General features: G+C 44.1%; 1 protein-coding gene across 2 annotated transcripts in view; it reads left to right on the top strand.

The window, feature by feature from the left end:
* Positions 1-22,486, top strand: part of LOC143785146 (up-regulator of cell proliferation-like) — a 73,332-nt gene extending 50,846 nt beyond the window's left edge. For both annotated transcript variants that reach the window (XM_077273828.1, XM_077273829.1), the window contains exon 3: positions 17,234-22,486. In XM_077273828.1, coding sequence (XP_077129943.1) covers positions 17,234-21,930 — 4,697 coding nt within the window. In that variant the 3' untranslated portion in view covers positions 21,931-22,486. The remainder of the gene's footprint in view (positions 1-17,233) is intronic.
* Positions 22,487-25,177: the final 2,691 nt, after the last annotated feature.

The raw sequence follows: 25,177 nt of genomic DNA, 5'->3' as shown, positions 1-25,177 counted from the left end.
CTTAGAAAACCGGTCACAAACCACCCAGATGACAGACATCTTCTGAGAAACAGGAAGATCAGAAATAAAATCCATGGAAATATGCATCCAGGGCCTTTCAGGGATAGGCAAAGGCAAAAGCAACCCACTAGCACGGGAACAGCAAGGCTTGGCCCGGGCACAAGTCCCACAGGACTGCACAAAAGAACGCACATCCCGCGACAAGGAAGGCCACCAAAAGGACCTAGCAACCAAATCTCTGGTACCAAAAATCCCAGGATGACCAGCCAACACTGAACAATGAACCTCAGAAATTACCTTGCTAGTCCATCTATCAGGAACAAACAGTTTCCCCACTGGACAGCGGTCAGGTTTATCAGCCTGAAACTTCTGAAGCACCCGCCGCAAATCAGGGGAGATGGCAGAAAGAATCACCCCCTCCTTGAGAATACCAGCCGGCTCAAGGACTCCCAGAGAATCAGGCAAAAAACTCCTAGAAAGGGCATCAGCCTTCACATTCTTAGATCCCGGAAGATACGAGACCACAAAATCAAAACGGGAGAAAAACAGAGACCATCGAGCTTGTCTAGGATTCAACCGCTTGGCAGACTCGAGGTAAATCAGATTCTTATGATCGGTCAAGACCACAACGCGATGCTTGGCTCCCTCAAGCCAATGTCGCCACTCCTCAAATGCCCACTTCATAGCCAACAATTCCCGATTGCCGACATCATAATTACGCTCAGCAGGCGAAAACTTTCTGGAGAAGAAAGCACACGGTTTGATCAAAGAGCCATCAGAAACTTCTCTGAGACAAAACAGCCCCTGCCCCAATCTCAGAAGTGTCAACCTCAACCTGAAAAGGGAGAGAAACATCTGGCTGACGCAACACAGGGGCAGAAGTAAAACGACGTTTAAGCTCCTGAAAGGCCTCAACAGCCGCAGAGGACCAATTCATTACATCAGCGCCTTTCTTCGTCAAATCGGTCAGAGGCTTAACCACACTGGAAAAATTAGCAACGAAGCGGCGATAAAAATTAGCCCAAAAATTTCTGAAGGCTCTTCACAGATGTGGGTTGAGTCCAATCATGAATGGCCTGGACTTTAACAGGGTCCATTTCAATAGCCGAGGGAGAAAAAATGAAACCCAAAAAAGAAACCTTCTGAACTCCAAAGAGGCACTTAGACCCCTTCACAAACAACGCATTAGCACAAAGGACCTGAAATACCATCCTGACCTGCTTCACATGAGACTCCCAATCATCGGAAAAAAACAAAATATCATCCAAATATACAATCATGAATTTATCTAGATAATTCCGGAAGATATCATGCATAAAGGACTGAAACACAGATGGAGCATTAGAGAGCCCGAATGGCATCACAAGGTATTCAAAATGGCCTTCGGGCGTATTAAATGCGGTTTTCCATTCATCACCCTGTTTAATACGAACAAGATTATATGCCCCTTGAAGGTCGATCTTGGTAAACCAACTAGCCCCCTTAATCCGAGCAAACAAATCTGAAAGCAAAGGTAAAGGGTACTGGAATTTGACCGTGATCTTATTGAGAAGGCGATAATCTATACAAGGCCTCAAGGAGCCATCCTTCTTGGCAACAAAAAAGAACCCCGCTCCCAACGGTGACGAAGACGGGCGAATATGCCCCTTCTCCAAAGACTCCTTTACATAACTCCGCATAGCGGCATGCTCTGGCACAGACAGATTGAAAAGTCGGCCCTTAGGGAACTTACAGCCAGGAATCAAATTAATAGCGCAATCACAGTCCCTATGAGGAGGTAGGGAACTGGACTTGGGCTCATCAAATATATCCTGGAAATCCGACAAAAACTCAGGAACTTCAGAAGAAGGGGAAGAGGAAATTGACATCAAAGGAATATCACTATGTATCCCTTGACAACCCCAACTAGTCACAGACATAGATTTCCAATCCAGCACTGGATTATGTACCTGTAACCATGGAAAACCCAGCACAACAACATCATGCAAATTATGCAACACCAAAAAGCAAATATTTTCCTGATGTGCTGGAGCCATGTACATGGTCAACTGTGTCCAGTACTGAGGTTTATTCTTGGCCAATGGCGTAGCATCAATCCCCCTTAAGGGAATAGGGCTCTGCAAAGGCTCCAAGGAAAAACTACAGCGTTTGGCAAATTCTAAGTCCATTAAGTTCAGGGCAGCGCCAGAATCCACAAATGCCATAACAGAAAAGGACGACCATGAGCAAATCAGGGTAACAGACAAGAGAAATTTAGGCTGTACAGTACTAATGGTAACAGACCTAGTGACCCTCTTAGTACGCTTAAGGCAATCAGAAATAGCATGAGTAGAGTCACCACAGTAAAAACACAGCCTATTCTGATGTCTGAATTCCTGCCGTTCTGCTCTAGTCAAAATCCTATCACATTGCATAGGCTCAGGACTCTGCCCAGAGGACACCGCCATATGGTGCAACACCTTGCGCTCACGCAGGCGCCGATCAATCTGAATGGCCAAAGACATTGATTCCTTCAAACCAGCAGGCGTGGGAAACCCCACCATAACATCTTTCAGGGCTTCAGAAAGACCCTTTCTGAAAATTGCTGCCAGGGCATACTCATTTCATTTTGTGAGCACAGACCACTTTCTAAATTTCTGACAGTATACTTCTGCCGCTTCCTGACCCTGACATAGAGCCAGCAAGGTTTTTTCTGCCTGATCCACAGAATTAGGTTCGTCATACAGCAAACCGAGCGCTTGAAAAAATGCGTCTACATTAAGCAATGCAGGATTCCCTGGCTCAAGGGAGAATGCCCAGTCCTGCGGGTCTCCACGCAGCAAAGAAATGACAATCTTCACCTGCTGAATGGGGTCACCAGAGGAACGGGGTCTCAGAGCAAAAAACAATCTGCAGTTATTTTTAAAGTTCATAAATTTAGATCTATCCCCAGAAAACAAATCAGGAATAGGAATTCTAGGCTCTAAAACCGGAGTCTGGACAACATAATCTTGGATACTTTGTACCCTTGCAGCAAGCTGATCCACACGCAAGGACAGACCCTGAACCTCCATATCAGCACCAGAATCCTGAACCACCCAGAGATTAAGGGGAAAAAAAGACAAAACAGACAAAGGAAAAAAAAAATGACTCAGAACTTTCTTTTCCCTCTTTTGAGATGCATTCAACACATTGTGGGCCAGCTGTACTGTTATGACCTGGTGGTTAAGGAGCAACACTGATATGACCTGGTGGTTAAAGAGCAACATGGGACGAGCTCTGAGGAGGTGGTATCTTTACTGACCGCAGTTCCTAATCCTAACGCCAACACTAGTAATAGCCGTGGGATGTTCCTGTCACTCCCTAGACACCTCGTCACAGCCTAAGAACTAACTACCCCTAAAGATAGAAATAGAAAGCTATCTTGCCTCAGAGAAAACCCCAAAAGGAAAGATAGCCCCCCACAAATATTGACTGTGAGTAGAGAGGGAAATGACATACACAGAAATGAAATCAGAATTTAGCAAAGGAGGCCAATACTAATCTAGATAGACAGAATAGAAAAGGATACTGTGCGGTCAGTATTAAAAACTAAAAAATCCACGCAGAGTTTACAAAAATGATCTCCACACCGACTCACGGTGTGGAGGGGCAAATCTGCTTCCCCAGGGCTTCAGCTAGCCTGAATATATCATAATGACAAGCTGGACAAAAAGAAACATAACATGAGCTGAGCAATAAGTCCACAGCAAATGGACAACAAAAGAACTAGCAAGAACTTATCTTTTGCTGAAATGGACAGGCCATAAGAGAAATCCAAGGAGAGATCTGAATCCAACCCAGAACATTGACAGCTGGCATGAACTGAACACCAGAGCCAAGTTAAATAGCAAGGCCAGGAGAAACGATAAGTGAAAGCAGCTGCTACAGCAAAACTCAAGGAGCAGCAGTTCCACTCAAAACCACCAGAGGGAGCCCAAGGGCAGAACTCACAAAAGTACCATTCACAACTACAGGAGGGAGCCCAAGAACGGAATTCACAACAATTATGATGCATGAAAATGAGCTTGCTGCGGAAAGCACGGTTCTTCCTCTTGAACCATGGCAGGAAGTGCTGTTTTAGAAACTCCACATAGATTATGGAGTTTATCTTTACCCCTTTAGGGATCGTAAAGGGGCCGACAATCTCTCTCCCCATGATTCCAGCCCAAAACATTACTCCACCTCCTCCTTGTTGGCGCCTTAGCCGTATTTTCATGGGGTGTCCATCAACCAGCCATCCTCCACTCCATCCATCTCTACCATCGAGCGTTGCACGGCACTCATCGGTGAACAAAACAGTTTGGAAGTCAGTCTTCATGTATCGTTTGGCCCACTGGAGCCGTTTCTGCTTTTGTGCAGTGGATAGAGGTGGTCGACAGGATGTCTTACGCACCTCTGAAGGACCCTGCATCTTGTTGTTCTGGAAAGGTTGGAGGCACCAGCAGCTTCAGAAACTTGTCTGCTTTTGTGACAAGGCATTTTTGCAGCTGCTCTTTTAACTTTACGCAATTGCCTGTTGGAAAGAGTCCTCAATTTTTCCTTATCAGCACGCACACGTGTGTGCTGGGAATCAGCTACATACTTCTTTATTGTGCGATGATCACGATGAAGTGTCTTGGCAATGTTGATTGTAGTCATGCCTTGACCTAAATACTCCACAATTTGTTGCTTCTCAGCAGCCGACACATCCTTTTTCTTTCTCATTTTGGCAAAAAATGTAGGCTGCTTAATAATGTGGAACAGCCTTCTTAAGTAGTCTTGCCTTTATTTGGACACACTGGCCAAACTAATGTGCACAGGTATCTGCAATTCAGTGATATAAAGAGCCCTGACACACATCACCATCAATGAGTTTAAATGACAAACAAAAAAATTCTAACCTTATCACTCCGAAACTCTTTATGCAGAATCATTTGGAACACAGTGTATTCCGCAGCGCTTTACAACTTATAGAGGGGACTTGTACAGACAATAGACATAACAGCATAACAGAAATCACAGTTCAATATAGATACCAGTAGGAATGAGGGCCCTGCTGCTCGCAAGCTTACAAACTATGAGGAAAAGGGGGGACACGAGAGGTGAATGGTAACAATTGCTTTAGTTATTTGGACCAGCCATTTTGTAAGGCTCGGGTGTTCATGTAAAGCTGCATGAACCAGTTAACAGCCTAAGTATGTAGCAGTACAGACACAGAGTGCTATTAACTGCATAAAGTGTATGAGGACATGATGCGAGGAACCGGATTATGTTTTTTTTTTTGTTTGTTTGTTTTTTTTTTATTAGGCCACACAGGGATAGTTAGGTTAATGCGTTGAGGCGATAGGCCAGTCTGAACAAATGCGTTTTTAGGGCACGCTTAAAACTGTGGGGATTGGGGATTAATCGTATTAACCTGGGTAGTGCATTCCAAAGAATCGGCGCAGCACTTGTAAAGTCTTGGAGACGGGAGTGGGAGGTTCTGATTATTGAGGATGCTAACCTGAGGTCATTAGCGGAGCGGAGAGCACGGTTAGGGTGATAGACTGAGACCAGGGAGGAGATGTAGGGTGGTGCTGAGCCATGGAGTGCTTTGTGGATGAGGGTAGTAGTTTTGTACTGGATTCTGGAGTGGATGGGTAGCCAGTGTAATGACTGGCACAAGGTAGAGGCATCGGTGTAACGGTTGGTGAGGAATATGATCCTGGCTGCAGCATTCAGGACAGATTGGAGCGGGGAGAGTTTGGTAAGAGGGAGGCCGATTAGTAGAGAGTTACAATAGTCCAGATGAGAATGAATAAGTGAGACAGTAAGAGTTTTTGCAGAGTCGAAAGTAAGAAAAGGGCGAATTCTAGAAATGTTTTTGAGATGCAGATAAGTAGAGCGAGCCAGTGATCGGATGTGGGGGGTGAATGACAGCTCGGAATCAAGGATGACCCCAAGGCAGTGGGCATGTTGCTTTGGAGTAATGGTGGAACCACACACGGAGATGGCAATGGATATTCATTGGTCGCGGCCTCTGTCTGTCATGGAATCCAAGTCGCTGATTGGTCGTGGCAAAACGCCCACGACCATTGCCACGACCAATCAGCGACACGCACAGTCCGGAAGAAAATGGCCGCTCCTTACTCCCCGCACTCAGTGCCCGGCGCCTGCATACGCTGTCCGGTCTCCGCTCACACAAGGTTAATGCCGGCGGCAATGGACCGCGTTATGCCGCGGATAACGCACTCCGTTACCGCCACTATTAACCCTGTGTGACCAAGTTTTTTATTATTGACGCTGCCTATGCAGCGTCAATAGTAAAAACATCTAATGTTAAAAAAAATAAAAAATCATTATATACTCACCTATGCCGCCTTTCCCGCTCCTCGCGATGCTCCAGCCTGTCAATGCAGCGGCACGTTCCGGTGGCAAGGATGGTCTGGGAGAAGGACCTGCCATGATGTCACGGTCATGTGACCGCGACGTCATCACAAGTCCTGCGCGGCAAGGACCTGCCATGACATCACGGTCATGTGACCGCGACACGGTCATGTGACCGCGACGTCATCACAGGTCCTGCGCGCCTGCGTGAGAAGGACCTGCCGTGACGTCACAGTCATGTGACCGCGACACGGTCACGTGACCGCGACGTCATCACACCCTGGGACCGGAAGCTGCCGCCTGCACCCCACACAGGTGACAGAGCTACAACGCACCTGCGGAAGGTGAGTATGTTTATTTTTTATTTTTTTAACCTGTGACATACATGGCTGGGCAATATACTACGTGACTAGCCAATATACTACGTGGCTCTGTGCTGTATACTACGTCACTGGGCAATATACTACGTGGCTGGGCAATATACTACGTAACTGGGCAATATACTACGTGGCTCTGTGCTGTATACTACGTCACTGGGCAATATACTACGTGGCTGGGCAATATACTACATCACTGGGCAATATACTACGTGGCTGGGCAATCTACTACATCACTGGGCAATATACTACGTGGACATACATATTCTAGAATACCCGATGCGTTCGAATCGGGCCACCATCTAGTACTGTATACACGCCAATTCCTACATCCAAAAAAATCATAATACTGCTAAAAAGGGAGTCTTTCACCACAAAATGCATATTAAAAAGCCCTCTTCCCATCACAGTGTTTATCCTCTTATTACACTGCTCAAAAATAATGGGAACACTTAAAAAGCACCACAATGTTACTCCAAGTAAATCACTTCTGTGAAATCATCCTGCCAGTTATGAAGCAACGATTGTGAATCTATTTCTCCTGCTATTGTGAAAATGGAACAGACAACAGCTAGAAATGATCGGCAATTAGCAAGACACCCCTATAAAGGAGTGGTTCTATAGAGGGTGACTACAGACCATTTCTCAGTTCTCATCCTTTTAGGCTGTTGTTTTGGTCACTTTTGCATTTTGTCATTGCTCTCACCCCTAGAGGTGCAATAGCAAACCACAGAAGTTGCAAAGGTAGTGCCTCTCATCCAGGATGGCACATCAATGCAAGCTGTGGCAAGAAGGGTCCATCAGATCAGGGTCCAGAGCATCGAGCAGATGCCAGGAGACAGGCCAGTACACCAGGAGACGTGGAGGGGTCTGTAGGAGGGCAACAACCCAGCAGCGGGACCGCTACCTCAGCCTTTGTGCAAGGAGGAACAGCAGCAGCAGGGCTAGAGCCCTGCAAAATGACCCCCAGCAGTATGTATAACTCATACATACCCTCTTTTAGTGGGTCTGAAACCGGAGAATCCCTGCAGCGCACAGTGCGTGCACTGGGGCGATTCATAAGTCTGCAGTCACAGAGTGGGACACACAGAGTGACTGCAGAATTATCAGTTTTGACCAGACAACCCCTTTAAGAGGGTAAAAAGTTTGATAGGAGGAGCAGGAGTGCTTATTTAACCCCTTTCTGCCAGCTGATGAAATAGTACATCAGTAGGCAGTATCTCCCTCTCTGATGCGGGTTCCGGCGGTGAGCCCACCTCAAAGCCGCGACATGTTTTCAACAGCTTGTAGAAAAGCCGCGGAGACACCATCACGTGTTTCTCAATGCAAGCAATGAATAGCCAGGTCTTTCACCGGGAAGGAACAACCACGGGAAGGGCAGCATCCAATAAAGGAAAACCACCTATGCCAAAACATGGTATCCATCCACAGACAGCTGTTTCGGGGTATTTGCCCCTCATCAGTGTGGAGTAGGAAACTGGCTATTAGGAGCAGTGCCTGGTGAAACGACTATATGTTTTGATCTCCCCGAGGTCATTCATCCTTATGTTTTATATGTTTTCAACAGCTGACATGTGCCCGCTGGTCTATTGTAACTGCAGTGACCATGGCTATTTGTACAGGGTGTCAGATCTTCCTTTGATCCACTTAGATCCTAATGACCTTTTTCTGTCTCTCTCCCTCTCTCTGTGTGAACAATACAGTACAGTCTTCAGTCACCTGGGCATAAACCTAGCATTTTAATTAAGCTGTTTCCTACCTCTGTGTACACTGCCATTTTACATAAAGGAAGCATGGAGTGCTAGCTCCTAACTACCCATGACAAATGGTAGATGAAAGAAAAAAGGGAGGGGGGATATGAGGAACCTCAAGGATTTTTAATATTTTCTATGACACTCTGTACGTCTAAAATGTACATAGAAAAACCAAGAAAGGAGTCTGCCAACAGGCCACTCCAAAGGACTAGCATGCTCCTCATCATAGAGACACACAGAGAGAGAGACAGATTGTGCTTTCAGGGCAGCCTCTGTGCAGGTCTTTCCTTGGTCCTTCCTTGGTCCTTCCTTGGTCTTTCCTTGGTTTCTCTGGCTTAGAGCAGGAAGATAAGACTCTGCCTACAGTCCCGCCCTGGAGCATGAGCATCTCATTAACTGAAAACTTCTAGCACTGAATACACAAGAACCACAAGACAGATTTATTCATCCCATGTATCAGTTAAATCAGTATAACGGCACCAACTTGATAATGACTGTAGTTACTGAGCACAATCCTGCTGACAAGTTCACTTTAAATATAAAAACCACCCCATCGCAAGAAGAAGAGTAAATGCGGAATACTAAAATAGTTTGTTCCATTTGGGACATTTATGGCAAATTTAACCCCTTTACGATTTTGGACATATTTGTGGACTGTGAGCCCTCGCGGGCAGGGTCCTCTCTCCCCCTGTACTTGTGTGTGCCTTGTTTTGCTCATGTTTATTGTATTCGTCTAGAATTGCCCCTTCTACGTGTAAAGAGCCATGGAATAAATGGCACTAGAAAAATGAATAATAATAATATTGGTACCTCCGAGGTGGCCTACCCTTGTTTGCTGCGGGCTCCAACGATGAGCCCACAACTTTTCCGGCATATGTCAGCGGATTTCGTCAGTAATAATAAAATAATAAGTATAAGTAAATAATTTATTAACAAAACAAGCCAAATAAAATATGTTAAAAACAATTAAAAAAGCATAAGTAGCTGTGCGGGTATACAAGACCACAACATTATAATGTTTTGATCAAATCCTTATGTCTGTTAGATGCCAAAATATGGGTCACCAAAGCAATAAGGCTATGTGCCCACGATCTGAAGTAGCAGCGCTTTGAACGCAGCGTATGTTCACTGCTATCTATTGAATGTAGGTGAATCCGCATGTGTCCACTGAACCGTGCAGATTCACCGCATTCAATAGATTTCTGTTAATGTAATTTCTGGGGTCTCCGCAAGAGAAATTGACATGCTGCGGTCTGGGAACACATCAGTCTCTGCGAGTGATCCGCTATACTTTACCATCTGGCAGCTGCGGGTTTAACACTGTGGAAGTACGCAGCGTCCAACCGCAGCATCTCTGGATCGTGGGCACATACCCCAACAATCGTTGTGATTGGAGGAGCCAGAATGCTGAGTTGCATCCAAAGAACACCATACCTACTGTGAAGCATGGGGTGGCAACATCATGCTTTGGGGCTGTTTCTCTGCAAAGGGACCAGGACGACTGACCAGTGTACATGAAAGAATGAATGGGGTCATGTATTGTGAGATTTTGAGTGCACACCTCCATCCATCAGCAAGGGCATTGAAGATGAAACGTGGATGGGTATTTCAGCATGATAATGATCCCAAGCACACTGCCAGGGTCACAAAGGAGAGACGTCGTAAGAAGCATATGAAGGTCCTGGAGTGGCCTAGCCGGTTTCCAGATCTCAACCCCATAGAAAACCTTTGGAGGGATTTGAAAATCCGCATTGCCCAGCGACAGGCCCAAAACATCACTGTTCTAGAGGAGATCTGTATGGAGGAATGGGCCAACATACCACCAACAGTGTGAGCCAACCTTGTGAAGACTTACAGAAAACGTGTGACCTCTCATTGCCAAGAAAGGAAATATAACAAAATATTGAGATGATCTTTTGTTCATGACTAAATAATTATTTTCCACCATAATTTGAAAAATAAATCTTACTAAATCAGACAAGGTGATTTTCTGGAATTATTTTCTTATTTTGACTCTCATAGTTGTGGTCTACCTATGACGTCAATTACAGGCCGCTCTCATCTTTTTAAGTGGGAGAACTTGCACAATTGGTGGCTGACTTAATTTTTTTTTTTTGCCCCACTGTACATTAGACCTGATCTTCACCCGTCTTTGCTATCTATGTAACTTCACAACCTCCCCTCTCTCTATCTGACCACATCTACTTACTTTCTCATCCCTGTCCTCCTCACCTGTCACCCATGTCCAGCAACATGTGCACCCTCGCAAAAACCTTGCACACCTAGACACCCACACGCTCTCTGACTCTATTCTATCACTTGCATCCATATCCTCACTCCATGACACAGACAGTGCCACTGCTTTCTACAATGCCACTTTTGCATCAGCTATTGACGCGGTCACCCCTCTCATTCATGGCAGAGTGCGACGTATCAATAGATAACCCTGGAACAATAACATCACTAAAAAGCTCCGGCAAGTGTCCAGGGTTGCAGAGAAGCTTTGGAAGAAAGCAAATTCGCATGATTTCACTGCACTCAAACAAGCAACACTCGCTTTCAAATCGGCCCTCACCTCGGCTAAACAGACCTACTTCACAACCCTTGTATCCTGTTATTCAAAACCTTTAATTCCCTCCTCCGCTCCCCACTACCCCCTCCAACCTCCCTCATCTCTGATGCAACACACTTCATTAATAACCAGGAATCAAAAAAGAAACAAAGCAGAGCAGCACAGCCTAGGCACACGGGGGTAAGAACACAGGCGCGTTCTGAAACAACTGAAATCCTGACCGCTGATCATGGGTGCTCGCATGAAGTATAGAGTATATAACAGATCCTCTCATAGAAAAATGCGGCAGCACTCACCGATCTTGGAGTGATGAAAGTCTTTATTGAAACATGTAGCAAAGCAGCTTCACGGGTCGGGGGATGTGCAGTGACAGCAGGAATGTGCAGGGGTAGACGACGGCCGTTTCGCGCTGTGTCTAGCGCTTCTATGGGTCCATGCCTGTTGGGACGTGACGTTAGGAGAAATAGGAATACACCTAAACTTCACCCACGCCACGTACCAATCAGACCTGAGGAAAGTGCAACGTGCATTTGGAGCGGCCCCCAGACGCAGGGCAGCGGGGGACTCCGTACCGGGTCTCTCGGTCCTGGGGATGTCACGGTGGCCCGACCCGGTCCGTGGCCCTGCTAAGGGGCGCCCAAATAAAAGGTGTAGGTGCAGGTGTAGGTCACAGTAAATGACGAGGACACAGGGTTGCAGTCTCTTTACCTCTTTACTGAAGGCTTCGGCGTCCACAATCCAGAGCACTTAAAACAGGGCTGGCTGAGACCGGCCGGTCCGAAGGCACATCCTGAGTTCCCTTTGCAGGTGGAGATCAGAAGCCTACCTACTAGCGCCTGGGTGTTGTAGTACTTCCCTGCTGAGCACCACGGGATAGTCCTCACAACTGTCGTGTATGTTTCTGTTCTCTCTCTCCGTCCCCCAGATGATATGGATAGGACGCACCCGTGTGACGGGTAGGCCTGGAGTTATTTTATAGGGACCCTAGAGACGCCCCTCTCCCACAATTGCCTCCGTTGTCTTCATTAGGTGTAAAGGTGAGACAGCCAACCTAGAGTTAACTGCCCTGCCGTGGTTCAAAGTAATGCGTAGAGTCTATTACTTCCTCGGCGTTCCGGCCGTCGGCTACGCGCCTCAGAAGGATGTTGCTGATCTCGGGGCATGACTCCTACTGGTTCTATCTCCTTTGTGCTGTGATCTCGTTTCTCACTTCACAATATCCTTTGCTTCTTGTCCTTTCTTAGGATGCCGCCGCAATGAGGTGCAGGCACGGCTCCGTAACAATCTGTCCCATGCTATGCCACTGTCAGGATCCCACCCCTGACAGGGATCCCCCTGAATCTTCCCAAGCAACGCTCTCCTCTCACTAGATGTTACCTGGGCAAAACCCAGTCAGCTTCTCCCTAACTTCCTATCCAACCCCCAGTTTTACCAGAGTGTGAGGAGTGGCCTAATACATAGAACCTTTTGCTCCCCCTGGTGGCCGGAGTGTGAAGTGTAATGTGTGTCTGTGATACCTGGTCAGGTGAACTCCTTTAGTGCCATCAGACATACCATCACTCCCCTTAGTGGCAGAGCGACAGTACTGCAACGACCAGGACTCTGGGGCGCTGCACATTAACATTAAAACCATTTAAAAAAAACAATAGAACTACGCCGGCAACAATCGCCAGACTAGAGCAATAAATCCTCCTGTCTCTCATATAACTCTAACATCAAAATGTTTTTATCCCCATATGCATCTCAATGTATATATACACATGTGTATGAGTACACACATGTGAGTATTTTGCGACATACACATACACATATATACAATACAAACGTGTACAATCTTAAGGAAGCAATACGGAAAAAACCTATTAGTGGGAGTGTGTTAACCATAAATACCGCAGGCTTAACCACACTAAAAAATTTCCCCTGTTAATCAGAGATCGAAAATATACTAATAGTGTAACGTCCCATAATACAGAAAAAATCATCCTTTACACTTACCAGACTGGGGTTTTATTTTCTCTTTATAAAAATATAGACATATCAATTCTGTCATTAAGACCAGCCGGACCTGTGGCTTTTGTCCGCATAATCCACCTGGCCTCCTGTCTTAATAATAATTTATGCAATTCCGCTCCCTGCGCTGTTAATACCACCTTTACGATATCCGCAAATCTCAAAACCTCTGGATTACCTTCATGTACTTCTCTGATATGACTAATCAACCTCGGCACCCCTTTTCCTGAGAGAACCGATTTGAAATGGTCCCTGAACCGTATATACAACCTACGTATGGTTTTCTCGATATAGTACCTATTACATGGACAAAAAACTACGTACACCACGTAGTCTGTCTTACAAGAAATGAACTGTTTGACGGTATGCATTTTAGGCCCAATACGCAGTGTTCGTCCGAGAATATGGTATTGGCAATACTGACACTGACCACAGCGATAATTACCCATCGGGGCTGCTTGCTCTAACCAATTTTTTTGCTTAGTGATACGATTACGGACTAACACGTCTCTAATGCGCGCACTGCGCCTGTTGCAAATTAACGGCCCCCCCCGCTGTCTTGCCTGCTAAATCTTTGTCTCTCTCCAATATGTGCCAATGTTTTCTAATGGTGGATCTTATTTCCTGATCCATCGGACCATACTGGAAACAAAAGGTAAACCGCTGACCCTCCACACTCTCCTTACCCCCAAGATTTGGGGAGTGATTATTTACCCGCTCCATAGACGTTTGCAACAATACATCTGGGTAGCCCCTACTGCGGAGCCTCCGGCATAATTCTGCAGATTGCTGTTCATAGCCTTGTCGTGTATTGTTAATCCTCCGCGTCCTCAACAATTGGCTACAAGGTAAAGACCTCTTAACATGGCTGGGATGGAAAATGCTAAAATGTAATGTTGAATTGGTGGCGGTAGGTTTTCGGTAAGTCGATGTACAAACTTCCCCCTCCTGAACCTCTACCAGCACATCCAGAAACTCTAACTTAAAACCACCGAACTTGAACGTAAATGACATCCCCATGGTGTTAGTGTCATTAATGTACTGTACAAATTGTGTGAACTCGTTCTCAGTGCCATCCCATACCACAAATATATCGTCCACATATCTCAAATAGCACTTTATGTGCTTAAGAAAGATGTTTCTGACTGAATAAATGTAATCTTCCTCGAGCACTGCCAAGAACAGATTAGCGAATGTACATGCAGCCGGGGTCCCCATGGCTGTCCCAGTGGTCTGCCTGTACCATATGTCCATGAAGGTGAAGGCATTGTGCGTGAGTATGAAGTTGAGACCCTCACAAACAAAGTCTATGAACTCATGACTTCTGTCAGTGGCTCCTAGGATGCGTCTAATTGCCTGTACTCCCATCTCCTGGGGAATGTTAGTGTATAGGTTAACCACATCAATGGACGCCGAGGACTTCATTAATAAGATTGACCAAATAAGGCAAGTCTTTATTGTTCAACCACCACAAACCTTTTGCATACCAGACCAATGCCCAAACGCCATAACCTCCCTATCCAACATCACTGAACGGGGGCTTAACTATCTCTTCACTAAATCGCACCTCACCACCTGTGCACTAGACCCCATCCCATCCCACCTCCTCCCCAACCTCATCACCACACTAATCCCATCCCTAACCCTCCTCTTCAACCTATCACTAACTTCTGGTACCTTCCCTTCTGCTTTCAAACATGCCACAATCACGCTTATCCTTAAAAAGTCAACCCTTGACCCAGCCGCTATGTCCAGCTATCGCCCAATATCTCTGCCAAACTCCTGGAGCAGCACGTCCCCGCTGAACTGTCCTCCCACCTCTCATTTAACTTGCTCTTTGACAATCTACAATCTGGTTTTCGTTCTCATCATTCCACTGAGACTGCCCTGACCAAAATTATTAATGACCTACTCACAGCAAAAGCTAACGGACAATATTCTATACTCCTCCTTCTAGACCTGTCCTCTGCCTTCGACACAGTTGACCACTGCCTCCTACTTCAGATCCTCTCTTCCTTTGGCATCAAAGACCTCGCCCTATCCTGGATCTCCTCATACCTTTTCAACTGCACAATCAGTGTCTCCCACTCCCACACTACCTCCTCATCCTACCCTCTCTCTGTTGGAGTCCCCCCAGGCTCTGTTCTAGGACCCCCTACTCTTCTCAATCTATACACTTGGCCTGGGACAACTCAAATTCCTATGGCTTCCAGTACCACCTTTATGGTGATGACACTCAGATCTACCTCTCTGGCCCAGATGTCACCTCTCTGCTGTCCAGAATCCCGGAGTGTCTATCAGCCATATCCTCCTTCTTCTCCTCTCGCTTCCTCAAACTCAATGTGGACAAATCTGAACTCATCCTGTTTCTCCATCTCATAGATCTTCCTTAGCTTATATATCTATCACAATAAATGTCATCACGCTTTCCTCCGTAACGGAAGTCCGCTCCCTCGGAGTAATCCTTGACTCTGCCCTGTCGTTCAAATCGTACATCCAAGCTCTTTCCATCTCCTGTCGCCTCTAGCTCAAAAATATTTCCAGAATCTGTCCTTTCCTCCACCCTCAATCTACTAAAATGCTTGTGCATCCCCTTGTCATCTCCCACCTTGACTACTGCACCATCCTCTTCTGTGGCCTCCCTGCTAACACTCTTGCACCTCTCCAGTCCATGCTTAACTCCATTGCCCAACTAATTTGTCTGTCTTCTCACTACTTCTTCACTTCCCCCTCTTCAAATCTCTTCACTAGCTCCCATTCCCTCAGTGTATCCAGTTCAAATTACTAATACTGACCTACAAAGCCATCCATAACCTGTCTCCTCCATATATCTCTGAACTAATCTCCCGATATCTTCCCTCACGTAATCTCCGGTCCTCCCAAGACCTCCTTCTCTCCTCCACACTTATTCGCTCCTCACCTAATCGCCTCCAAGACTTCTCCCGAATATCCTCCATCCTCTGGAATTTTCTGCCCCAACACGTCCAACTATCAACCACATTTGGATCCTTCAGACAGAACCTGAAAACCCACCTCTTCAAGAAAGCCTACAGCCTGCACTGACCCCACTGCCTCCTCACCACTACCAGAGCTACCGCCTCACCAACACCGGAGCTGCTGCAATCTCCCAACCTACTGTCTCCTTTCCCACCATCCTGTAGAACGTAAGCCCGCAAGGGCAGGGTCCTCGCCCCTCTGTATCAGTCTGTAATTGTTAGTTTGTTTACTGTAATATCTGTAATTTGTATGTAATCCCTTCTCATGTACAGCACCATGGAATCAATGGTGTTAAAGAAATAAATAATAATAATTATTATTATTATTATTATATTATATGGAAGACTATTGGGTGTGCATTATACTATATGGAGGACTGTGGGGTGTATTATACTAAACAAGCAAAATGCTGCTTGTTCATTGAGTGATTGGATTGTTTATGCCAGAACAAAAGTCTTTGCTCTCAGCAGCAGATCGCCGGTGTAAACTGTAGATGTGCTGATAACATGATACTGTATGAGAACAGATTGATCTATTAGTGATCGTTCTGTCTACATAATTTTTCCTCAGCTGGTGTAAAGAGGCCGGGAAACAATTGTTGATCGTCTTCAATGTTATCAATCACATTTGTTTAACGGTCTGAAATCAGGGCATGTAAATACAACCAAAATGTGTGTGTGATGCTGCAATATGTGAGCATTTTGGGGCCCATTTTAAACTTTTGCTCAGGGCCCCACTGCCTAAAACCGGCCCTGAATATAATTTATGGAAATCAATGGTGATTTCTGTCCTGTGTGGATTGGATGTTACTGACAACTGGGGAGAATTTCATGTCAATAGCAGAATTACAAATAGGTTTACTTAGAATATTGGTGACGTGTTCAATACTTATTTCACTCGCTCTATATGAAATTCTTTTCTTAATGAAGGAGGACCTATTTGTGTTTTTTTTTTTTTACATATAGAGGAATGCTTTTTTTTTTCCCCCTATAGATAGCTGGATTTCTCCAGTGAGAACCATTACCCCCACCCCAAACTGAGTTCATAACTATTCATGATAAACAGTGATAATGCATGAAACCCCATAAACATTAGTGCCTAATACGTCTGTATTCCCATGACGCTTTCTTATCACCTTATTATTGTTGATCTTTCAGGGAGAAGAAAAGCTTTCCGTGACCTTGTGAAGGAGCTGAATATGGAGAAGATTGTACTTTCCAAGTTGACATTGAGGGATATTCTGAGCATTGGACCAGAGGCTCTAAAAGACTGCAAGCCTCAGAAGATAGAGGAACTAGGCTGGTGTGTCCTGAGAAAGATCATGTCTCTCAACATTACTGCCAGAAACACTTTGCTGGATGTGCCTCAAAATGCCGCAACACAAAAGGATCTACTTAGCATGTTAGGAAAGCAGAAGACAGTAAAACGTCATTCCATCCACCCACTTGACATTATCTGTGTTCTTCTTAATTGCGCAGACAGGTTTCTCCAACAAGAGATTGTAACAAAGATGGCGATGTGCCAGTTTGCGGTTCCTCTGGTTGTACCCCCTGGTGATGGTCCTAAAGGCACCATCATGCTTTGGGCACTGAGAGATATTGTGAAAAAATGGAGACCTGAGTCATTAACAGACAGTAAAGGGTTCATGGAAGACAACGTAGTAAATATTTATATGCCGATCATATCTTTTGTCAGACTTGGGAAGAACAAGCTGTCCAAATCCAAAACCCTTAACCTCATTCTGAATCCAGAACAACAATATCACAATTTCTTCATACATAACAATGTGGATGGAGGAAACATTGACAGAAAAATATCTGATGGGCTGGTGGAAATGTCCTGGTATTTTCCTTCTGGAAAATCTGATGTTTTTCCTGAGCCTATTGCAGTGACCAATCTGCGTGGAGACCTGGAGTCCAACTGGGAAGAATTCTTGTTATTAACCCACATCTCCTCAGCTGTGTTCATCTTTATGGAGAACATTTCTAAAAGAGAATTCCAACAACTATCAAGGTGCAGCAACCACGAAACTAAGTTTTACTTCATTGTTACACCAGGTCCTAACAAAGAGGTCAGTGAAGAGACGGCAATATTTCTAAAAGATCTGTTACCTATACTGAAGAGCAATGAGTCATGTGTCGTTGTAAAGAATGAAGATGAAAATGAAGCTTCTATGACCAAAAATATCCAAATAAAGATAAAACATATTTTAAAAGCTCATCATCAAAGTTTTAGGTTAAGGGACATGTTTGGAAAGATCTCAGGACTTCCATTTCTTACGGATGAAAATTCAGCAGAGTGTCAGAAAGCACAAGATGATGCCAATAACATCTTCAGAGAAATCAAGGACATAGCAGACTATAAGAAGAAGACAATGAAATTACAGAGAGAACTCTGGAGAGAACTGTCTAAATTGGAAAAAGAAAGCTGCAGAATGAAGAACCAAGGAGACAAATATGCAGAAAATTATCAATCTGAACTGGTGGGAAAAAGAAATTCACTTCATAAAGAGCAGTATGAGCAGAAAATACCAAAAGGTATAAGCCTGTTTACTGAGGCCATGACGAATAGATCCCAAGAACAAAAACACTATTTCTTGAAGTGCATGAAACTTAAGCTGGATACAATTGCTAGAGACAATCTGTCTACTCTACAAACCAAATACAAGGAAAAAATAAAAACTAAATCCTACAATCTAAAGGAACTCAAGGAACTAGATCAAAAAATTTCTGATAGCTCCCTTGGAATTGAGCACTTCTTACGGGAGTTGGGGCAATTTTATGAAGCGGAATGGTCTATGATAAAACAAAAACTGATTGAACAGTGCCAGAAGAAATTTTCTAATCTACCAGGTATTGCCGCCGATCTCCTGTTGGATGGGTTCCCATTGGAGCTGATTGATGGAGATGCCTCCAACATTCCCTTACAGTGGATAACTGATGTCCTGACTGAGCTGAACAAGAAGACCAGAGGACAATGCAGGATGAGGGTGATAACTGTGCTGGGAGTGCAGAGTACGGGGAAGTCCACCCTCCTGAACACCATGTTTGGTCTACAGTTCCCTGTGGCCAGTGGTCGATGCACACGAGGAGCCTTCATGACTCTCATTAAACTGGAAGAACATTTGCAGAAAGAGGTAGACTGTCATTTCATCCTAGTGGTTGACACTGAAGGGTTGAAAGCTCCTGAATTGGCTTCTCTTGATGATAGCTATGAACATGACAATGAGTTGGCCACACTAGTGGTTGGGCTAAGTGACATCACTATAGTGAATATGGCCATGGAAAATACCACAGAGATGAAGGATATTTTACAGATAGTTGTCCATGCATTTCTAAGGATGAAAGTAAATGGCAGAAAGTCGAGCTGTCAGTTTGTCCATCAGAACGTTAGTGATGTGTCTGCCCACGACAAGAATATGAGAGATCGGAAGAAACTTCTAGAACAATTAGATGAAATGACAAAAGTGGCTGCAACAATGGAGAAAAAAGCTGGTGTCAAAACTTTTAGTGATGTAATGGATTATGATCTTGAGAAACACAACTGGTACATTCCAGGGCTGTGGCAGGGGGACCCCCCAATGGCTCCAGTAAATCTTGGCTACAGCGCAAATGTCTTTGAACTTAAAAAATATTTGTTTGAATTTATGAAAACACAGAAAACTCATCAAAAGCCATTTAAAATCTTAGATTTTATTGAATGGATAAAAAGTTTGTGGACAGCTGTGAAACATGAGACATTCATCTACAGTTTCAGAAATAGTCTGGTGGCCAAAGCTTACAATAAATTGACTATAGCATACAGTGATTGGGAATGGCAGTTCTCAAAAAGTATTTTTGACTGGTTTATCAGCATGGAAAATCATGTTAAAAATCTGTCTACAGAAGTAGCTGATAGGAAAAAGGATCTCCAGAACATTTTATTAGAGGAAGAAAAAAAAATGACTGCATTATTAGAAAGCTATTTTGAGAATTCTGAAAATGTTAATCTCATTGAACGATACAGAGAAGAGTTTAAAAGGGACATACAAAATCTCAGAAAGGAACTTGGAAGAGACGCTCTTAACAAATATGATGAGGCAGTTTCCATTCAGAAAGGAAAGTTGGAAATTCAGAATATTCAGAATGGGACTCAGAAGCTTATTGAAGACAAAATAACCAATCTGCTTGATACCTGCAAGAAGAAAAATCGTGAACTGAGTGAGCAAGAAATCATAGAAGAATTTGAACTTATGTGGAAAAAGACTTTGCTGGATTTACGGGTTCAGCCACTGAAGATACGTGATATTGAACAAACCATCCTACAACATCTAAAAAATGACATGAGCAGAAAAGGTCCGACTCCAGATATAAATGAAATCTTAATCAACATGAAACATTTATCAGGAAACCAGGAACGAAATTTTACTGTTAATGAAACCCATATTAGTCGTTCGTGGACATCAGCTAGTCGACATCACATTTTTATGAGTCAAGAACTTATTGGTAAGATTAATGATCTTGCCACTTCACTGATTTCTATGTGTGAGCAATATGTCAAAGAGAAGGTCAAAAAGCCATCCCAAGATTATGCTGATATGTATTGTAAGGAGTTATTGCACAAGATAAATGAAAAATTGCAGAGCAAACATCTAAAAAAGCTCCACTACACATCCCAGTTTGAGTTGGACATCAAGCGCTTCATTTTTTCAAAGGCTTCAAAGGCGTTTCAGGAGATGCATAATCGGTTCATTCAAGAAAATGACCCCAAATTTTGCCTGGAGAAGTTAAAACCTCAATACTTCTCCACATTTCTCAGCATATTCCAAAAGAAAGATGAATGTCAGAGCAGAGCTCGGCGCTTCTGTGATCTTTGCCTTAGACCAGCATTAATGGATTATATTTTCAAACATCTTGGAAAAAAAATAGTTGATGATATTATGAATAATTCTGACAATTCAACGTTTAGTAGCAGAAGTTTCTTCCAATGCACAGTCCTGGAGAAACTACTCAAAGAAAATTCATTTAAACAGTATGTAGAGTATATTAATTCATACGAAACTTTTTCCAAAAAATGGATCTTAAGTTACATCACTGACAAATATAGGAGTCCGCTACTTTTAGAGCCTATGGAATCAAATCTCCTTTCATCCATCGATAAAGAGATCAAACGTGTCCTAAACAGCGATTGTTGCCTGAAGTCCAACACGGCTCCTAATTTATTAGAACAGTTTTGTGAAATGATGAAAGCAGAATTGGTCATTGCAAAGAAGGAGATGAATGTGATCACTTTCCATAACACTGTAAATGTGGAGCAGTTTTCAGCCGATATTCAACATTTCCTCATGGACACCAAAACACAAATCTTATCCGAGCTGGGGGCCATGACTATTGAGTCTGTGCTTTCCAAGCTGACACTCCAGCCTCAGGATGAGCTGTTCAGGAAGGTGATTGGATGTGGACATCAGTGTCCGTTCTGTAAAGTCCCCTGTGAGGCCGGAGGAGCCGACCATAAGGAACACTTTGCATCAATCCATAGACCTGAAGGACTGGGACAATACAGGTGGACAGCCAGTGAAAAGCTTGTTTCTGACATATGCACCACGGCTGTTGTGTCTCAAACTACATTCAAAAATTCAGACACAGATTGGAAACCCCACCCATTCAAAGAGTATCGCACGTATTATCCAGACTGGGCCATCCAACCGGATCCCAGCATCGAGTCCTCAGATTACTGGAAATACATTTTTGTTAAATTTAACCAAGAATTTGCAGAGGAATATAAATCCAAACCAGCAGATCTGCCTGATGGTTGGAAACATATTACACGAGATCAAGCTCTTTCCATCTTAAAGGAAGTATTTAATGTAAATTAGCAGCTGACTGACACTTTGAGGCTGAGACCTGTCTGCAGAAATTAGAGTTTCAAGTATTTTATTTAGAAGTCATTTTAATGGGCTATTTTAATTTCAGCTGATCTCCAATTGTCACTGTGGGCAAGGGGTTAATTGTATCTGAGCCATGAGCAGCTGAAAAGGGAATAGCACTTTAAGTCTAGAGCTATAGTAATAACACATTTTACCAGCTTCATCCAGTTATCCCACATGACGGGAGCAATATCACATGTGAAGCTGCGGCTGCATTTCTCCTGATTTCTCTGAATGGAAAAAAAAAATCACAGAACTTGAATGGCATCTTCTCATCAAGCATCTAATCAGAATCTGATCTCGTTCTCTTACTATTTGCTTCATTGTATATGATTTACCAGCTTGCAGAATTCCGTTAATGAGACTTTATGAATTAATAAGTGACTTTTACATAAATGAGTATAGACCATGTGACGGAATGATTTACAAGTGATAAAAGTGACATTGAATTAACATTGTGTAATGCATAGAACCTAATTAAAAGTTACCATATTCATCAATAACATTTCTAAATTCTTTTCTTTCAATCTTTTTTTTTGTGTTTCTAATGTTATTTGTTGAGGTAAAGAAACTTCCATGCACGCTTAGGAGTAACCAAACATTTAAAAGGATTTTATGCCTGTAGCTATTAAAGTAGATATAATGGATGTCTCAAAGAAAACAAAAGGACGAGCAGCCCGGAGTTGCACATGTCAAATCCTTAACTTCCTCCGACAATCATCTGACAGGGGTCCCATATAAATTAGACTCAGGCAATCCCTTCAATTTTAGAGGGTTCAGATAACGTAAGTTTAATGTGTATTTGGGTCATTTTATAACAAAAAAGTTTTATGCAGAAACCCAGCTCCCACTCTGAGGCGATAAGCTTGGCAGTTCCAATCTTCACAGATCTGACGTTTTCCTATACATGAGGCAAGGCTCTCACTCGTGGCAGCAGGAGGCCCTCATCCAAACACATTGACAAGGTATAGACTCTCATAAATCCTCTCTCCAGGGTTCTCTAAGCTCAATTCTCTGGCTTCTGACTTGAAACAGCCCCATTGCTGTTAAAGTTAATGTGTCGCCATTTTTATCAATTGAAAAAATGAAAAATGTTAATGTTTTAATTAAAACTGTATCTAAAATATAAAAAATTATTTCAAACATTTTTATATTTTCAACTTTGAAACACTACGGGGAGCAGTTACTGAAATTTGCCGTGAAAACCTAGCATACTGCTAGCTCGCATTATGACAGTGGGGCATCAGTTTTTTTGCTGCCAGCAATCTGATACTGAAATGTGGACAGTGTCACCGAGGGCAGCGCCAATTCTCTTGGTTGACGTAGCTGCTCACTGGTGTTTACAGAGATCTGAGTGGAGCAGTCATATCATTGAGGTTGCAGCACTCAGATCACAGTAATTACACAGTTTAGCGATAAGTATAACACAAAATAGATACACATCTCAGCAAACTGTATCACACATGATAGTGTGCTGAGCCTTGTATCTCGTCTTATATATGCTCTGTATATTGATTATGAATTTACAAAGCACAATTGCCATTAATAAAGACATCTCTTCTGATGCACTTTGCAGATGTATCAGTAAATCCTTATTCAAACATGCCTGCATCACAGACATCTGAACTAGGCTTTACACTGACTGAGCAGAGCTGAGTCAGTGGTAGGAGCACAGCAGGGGATGATATCAGCACTGTGCACTGAACACTGAACACTGCAGTGGCAATGGCGGTGAGCACAGGTTGACAGCCTGACATTGTACTACTAATTGTAGGCTACTAACCTGCTCTCACCATTGGAAGAAGTGACCACTGCAGCAAAGTTCTCACTGCTCAGAGCAGGGCAGCAGAAGTAACTTCTTCCAGGAGTGAAACAGCTGGGTAGATTGGTATTAGTAGTACAATGTCAGGCTGCCGACCTGTGCTCGCTGCCGCTATCCGGATGCTCTTCGCCTTGCCGCTGCCCGAACATCCTGTCAACGCGTAACACTGCCTGAGTACTGACATGGGAAGATTGTAGCTCAGAGCAAAGTTCAATGCTGAAATAAAATGGTGCCTGATTCCACCCACAGCTGTGGACTGGACAGTTCAAGACTTGTGCATAGTTCACAAATAAAGCAGCCACAGTGTAGGAGATAAGGTTAAATGCCGACCACAGTCTCCTATGCTCCGGGAAGGAAACCTCAGCCTTGACACTTAAAGTCCTATATAGGAAGTCCCCGACTTACAATCATCCAACTTGCATACTTCTAGTTACTAAAATAAGATGTTATCAAAAAACTAATACCTCACTGCCAACCTCTTCAGCTGTCCAGTCCTCTTCTTTCTGCCATTCTGCACCACATATATAGCCTCTTCGTTGTAGGTTGAGACTTCCAGCCATGTCTAGGCATCAAAGGTCACTGTGCATCATAAGAGTGTGGCACATGTCTTGACTAGTGTTGAGCATTCCGATACCGCAAGTATCGGGTATCGGCCGATATTTGCTGTATCGGAATTCCGATACCGAGATCCGATATTTTTGTGGTATCGGGTATCGGTATCGAAACAACATTAATGTGTAAAATAAAGAATTAAAATAAAAAATATTGTTATACTCACCTCTCCGACGCAGCCTGCACCTTACCGAGGGAACCGGCCATGTGACCGCGACGCATCCAATCACAACGCCGGAACGTAATTTTAAAATCCTGAAGGACCTGAAATTACGTCACGGCTTGCTGTGATTGGTTGCGTCCCGGCCACATGGGCGGCGCAACCAATCACAAGCCGTGACGTCACGGGAGGCTGGACACGCGCGCATTTTAAAATGCGCGCGTCTCCTGCCTCCCGTGACGTCACGGCTTGTGATTGGTTGCGTCGCCCATGTGACCGCGACGCAACCAATCACAACGCCGGAACGTAATTTTAAAATCCTGAAGGACCTGAAATTACGTCACGGCTTGCTGTGATTGGTTGCGTCCCGGCCACATGGGCGGCGCGCGACCAATCACAAGCCGGGACTTCGCGTAAGGAAGTTAAAGCGCGAATTTTAAGCAAACAACGCTGCCGGTTCCCTCGGTAAGGTGCAGGCTGCGTCGGAGAGGTGAGTATAGCAATATTTTTTATTTTAATTCTTTATTTTACACATTAATATGGTTCCCAGGGCCTGAAGGAGAGTTTCCTATCCTTCAGACCCTGGGAACCATCAGGGATAC

The sequence above is a fragment of the Ranitomeya variabilis genome, chromosome 7, assembly GCF_051348905.1.
Source record: "Ranitomeya variabilis isolate aRanVar5 chromosome 7, aRanVar5.hap1, whole genome shotgun sequence".
Lineage (NCBI taxonomy): Eukaryota > Metazoa > Chordata > Amphibia > Anura > Dendrobatidae > Ranitomeya > Ranitomeya variabilis.
The sequence above is the reverse complement of the archived record's forward strand: the minus strand, read 5'-3'. Positions and strand labels throughout refer to the sequence as shown.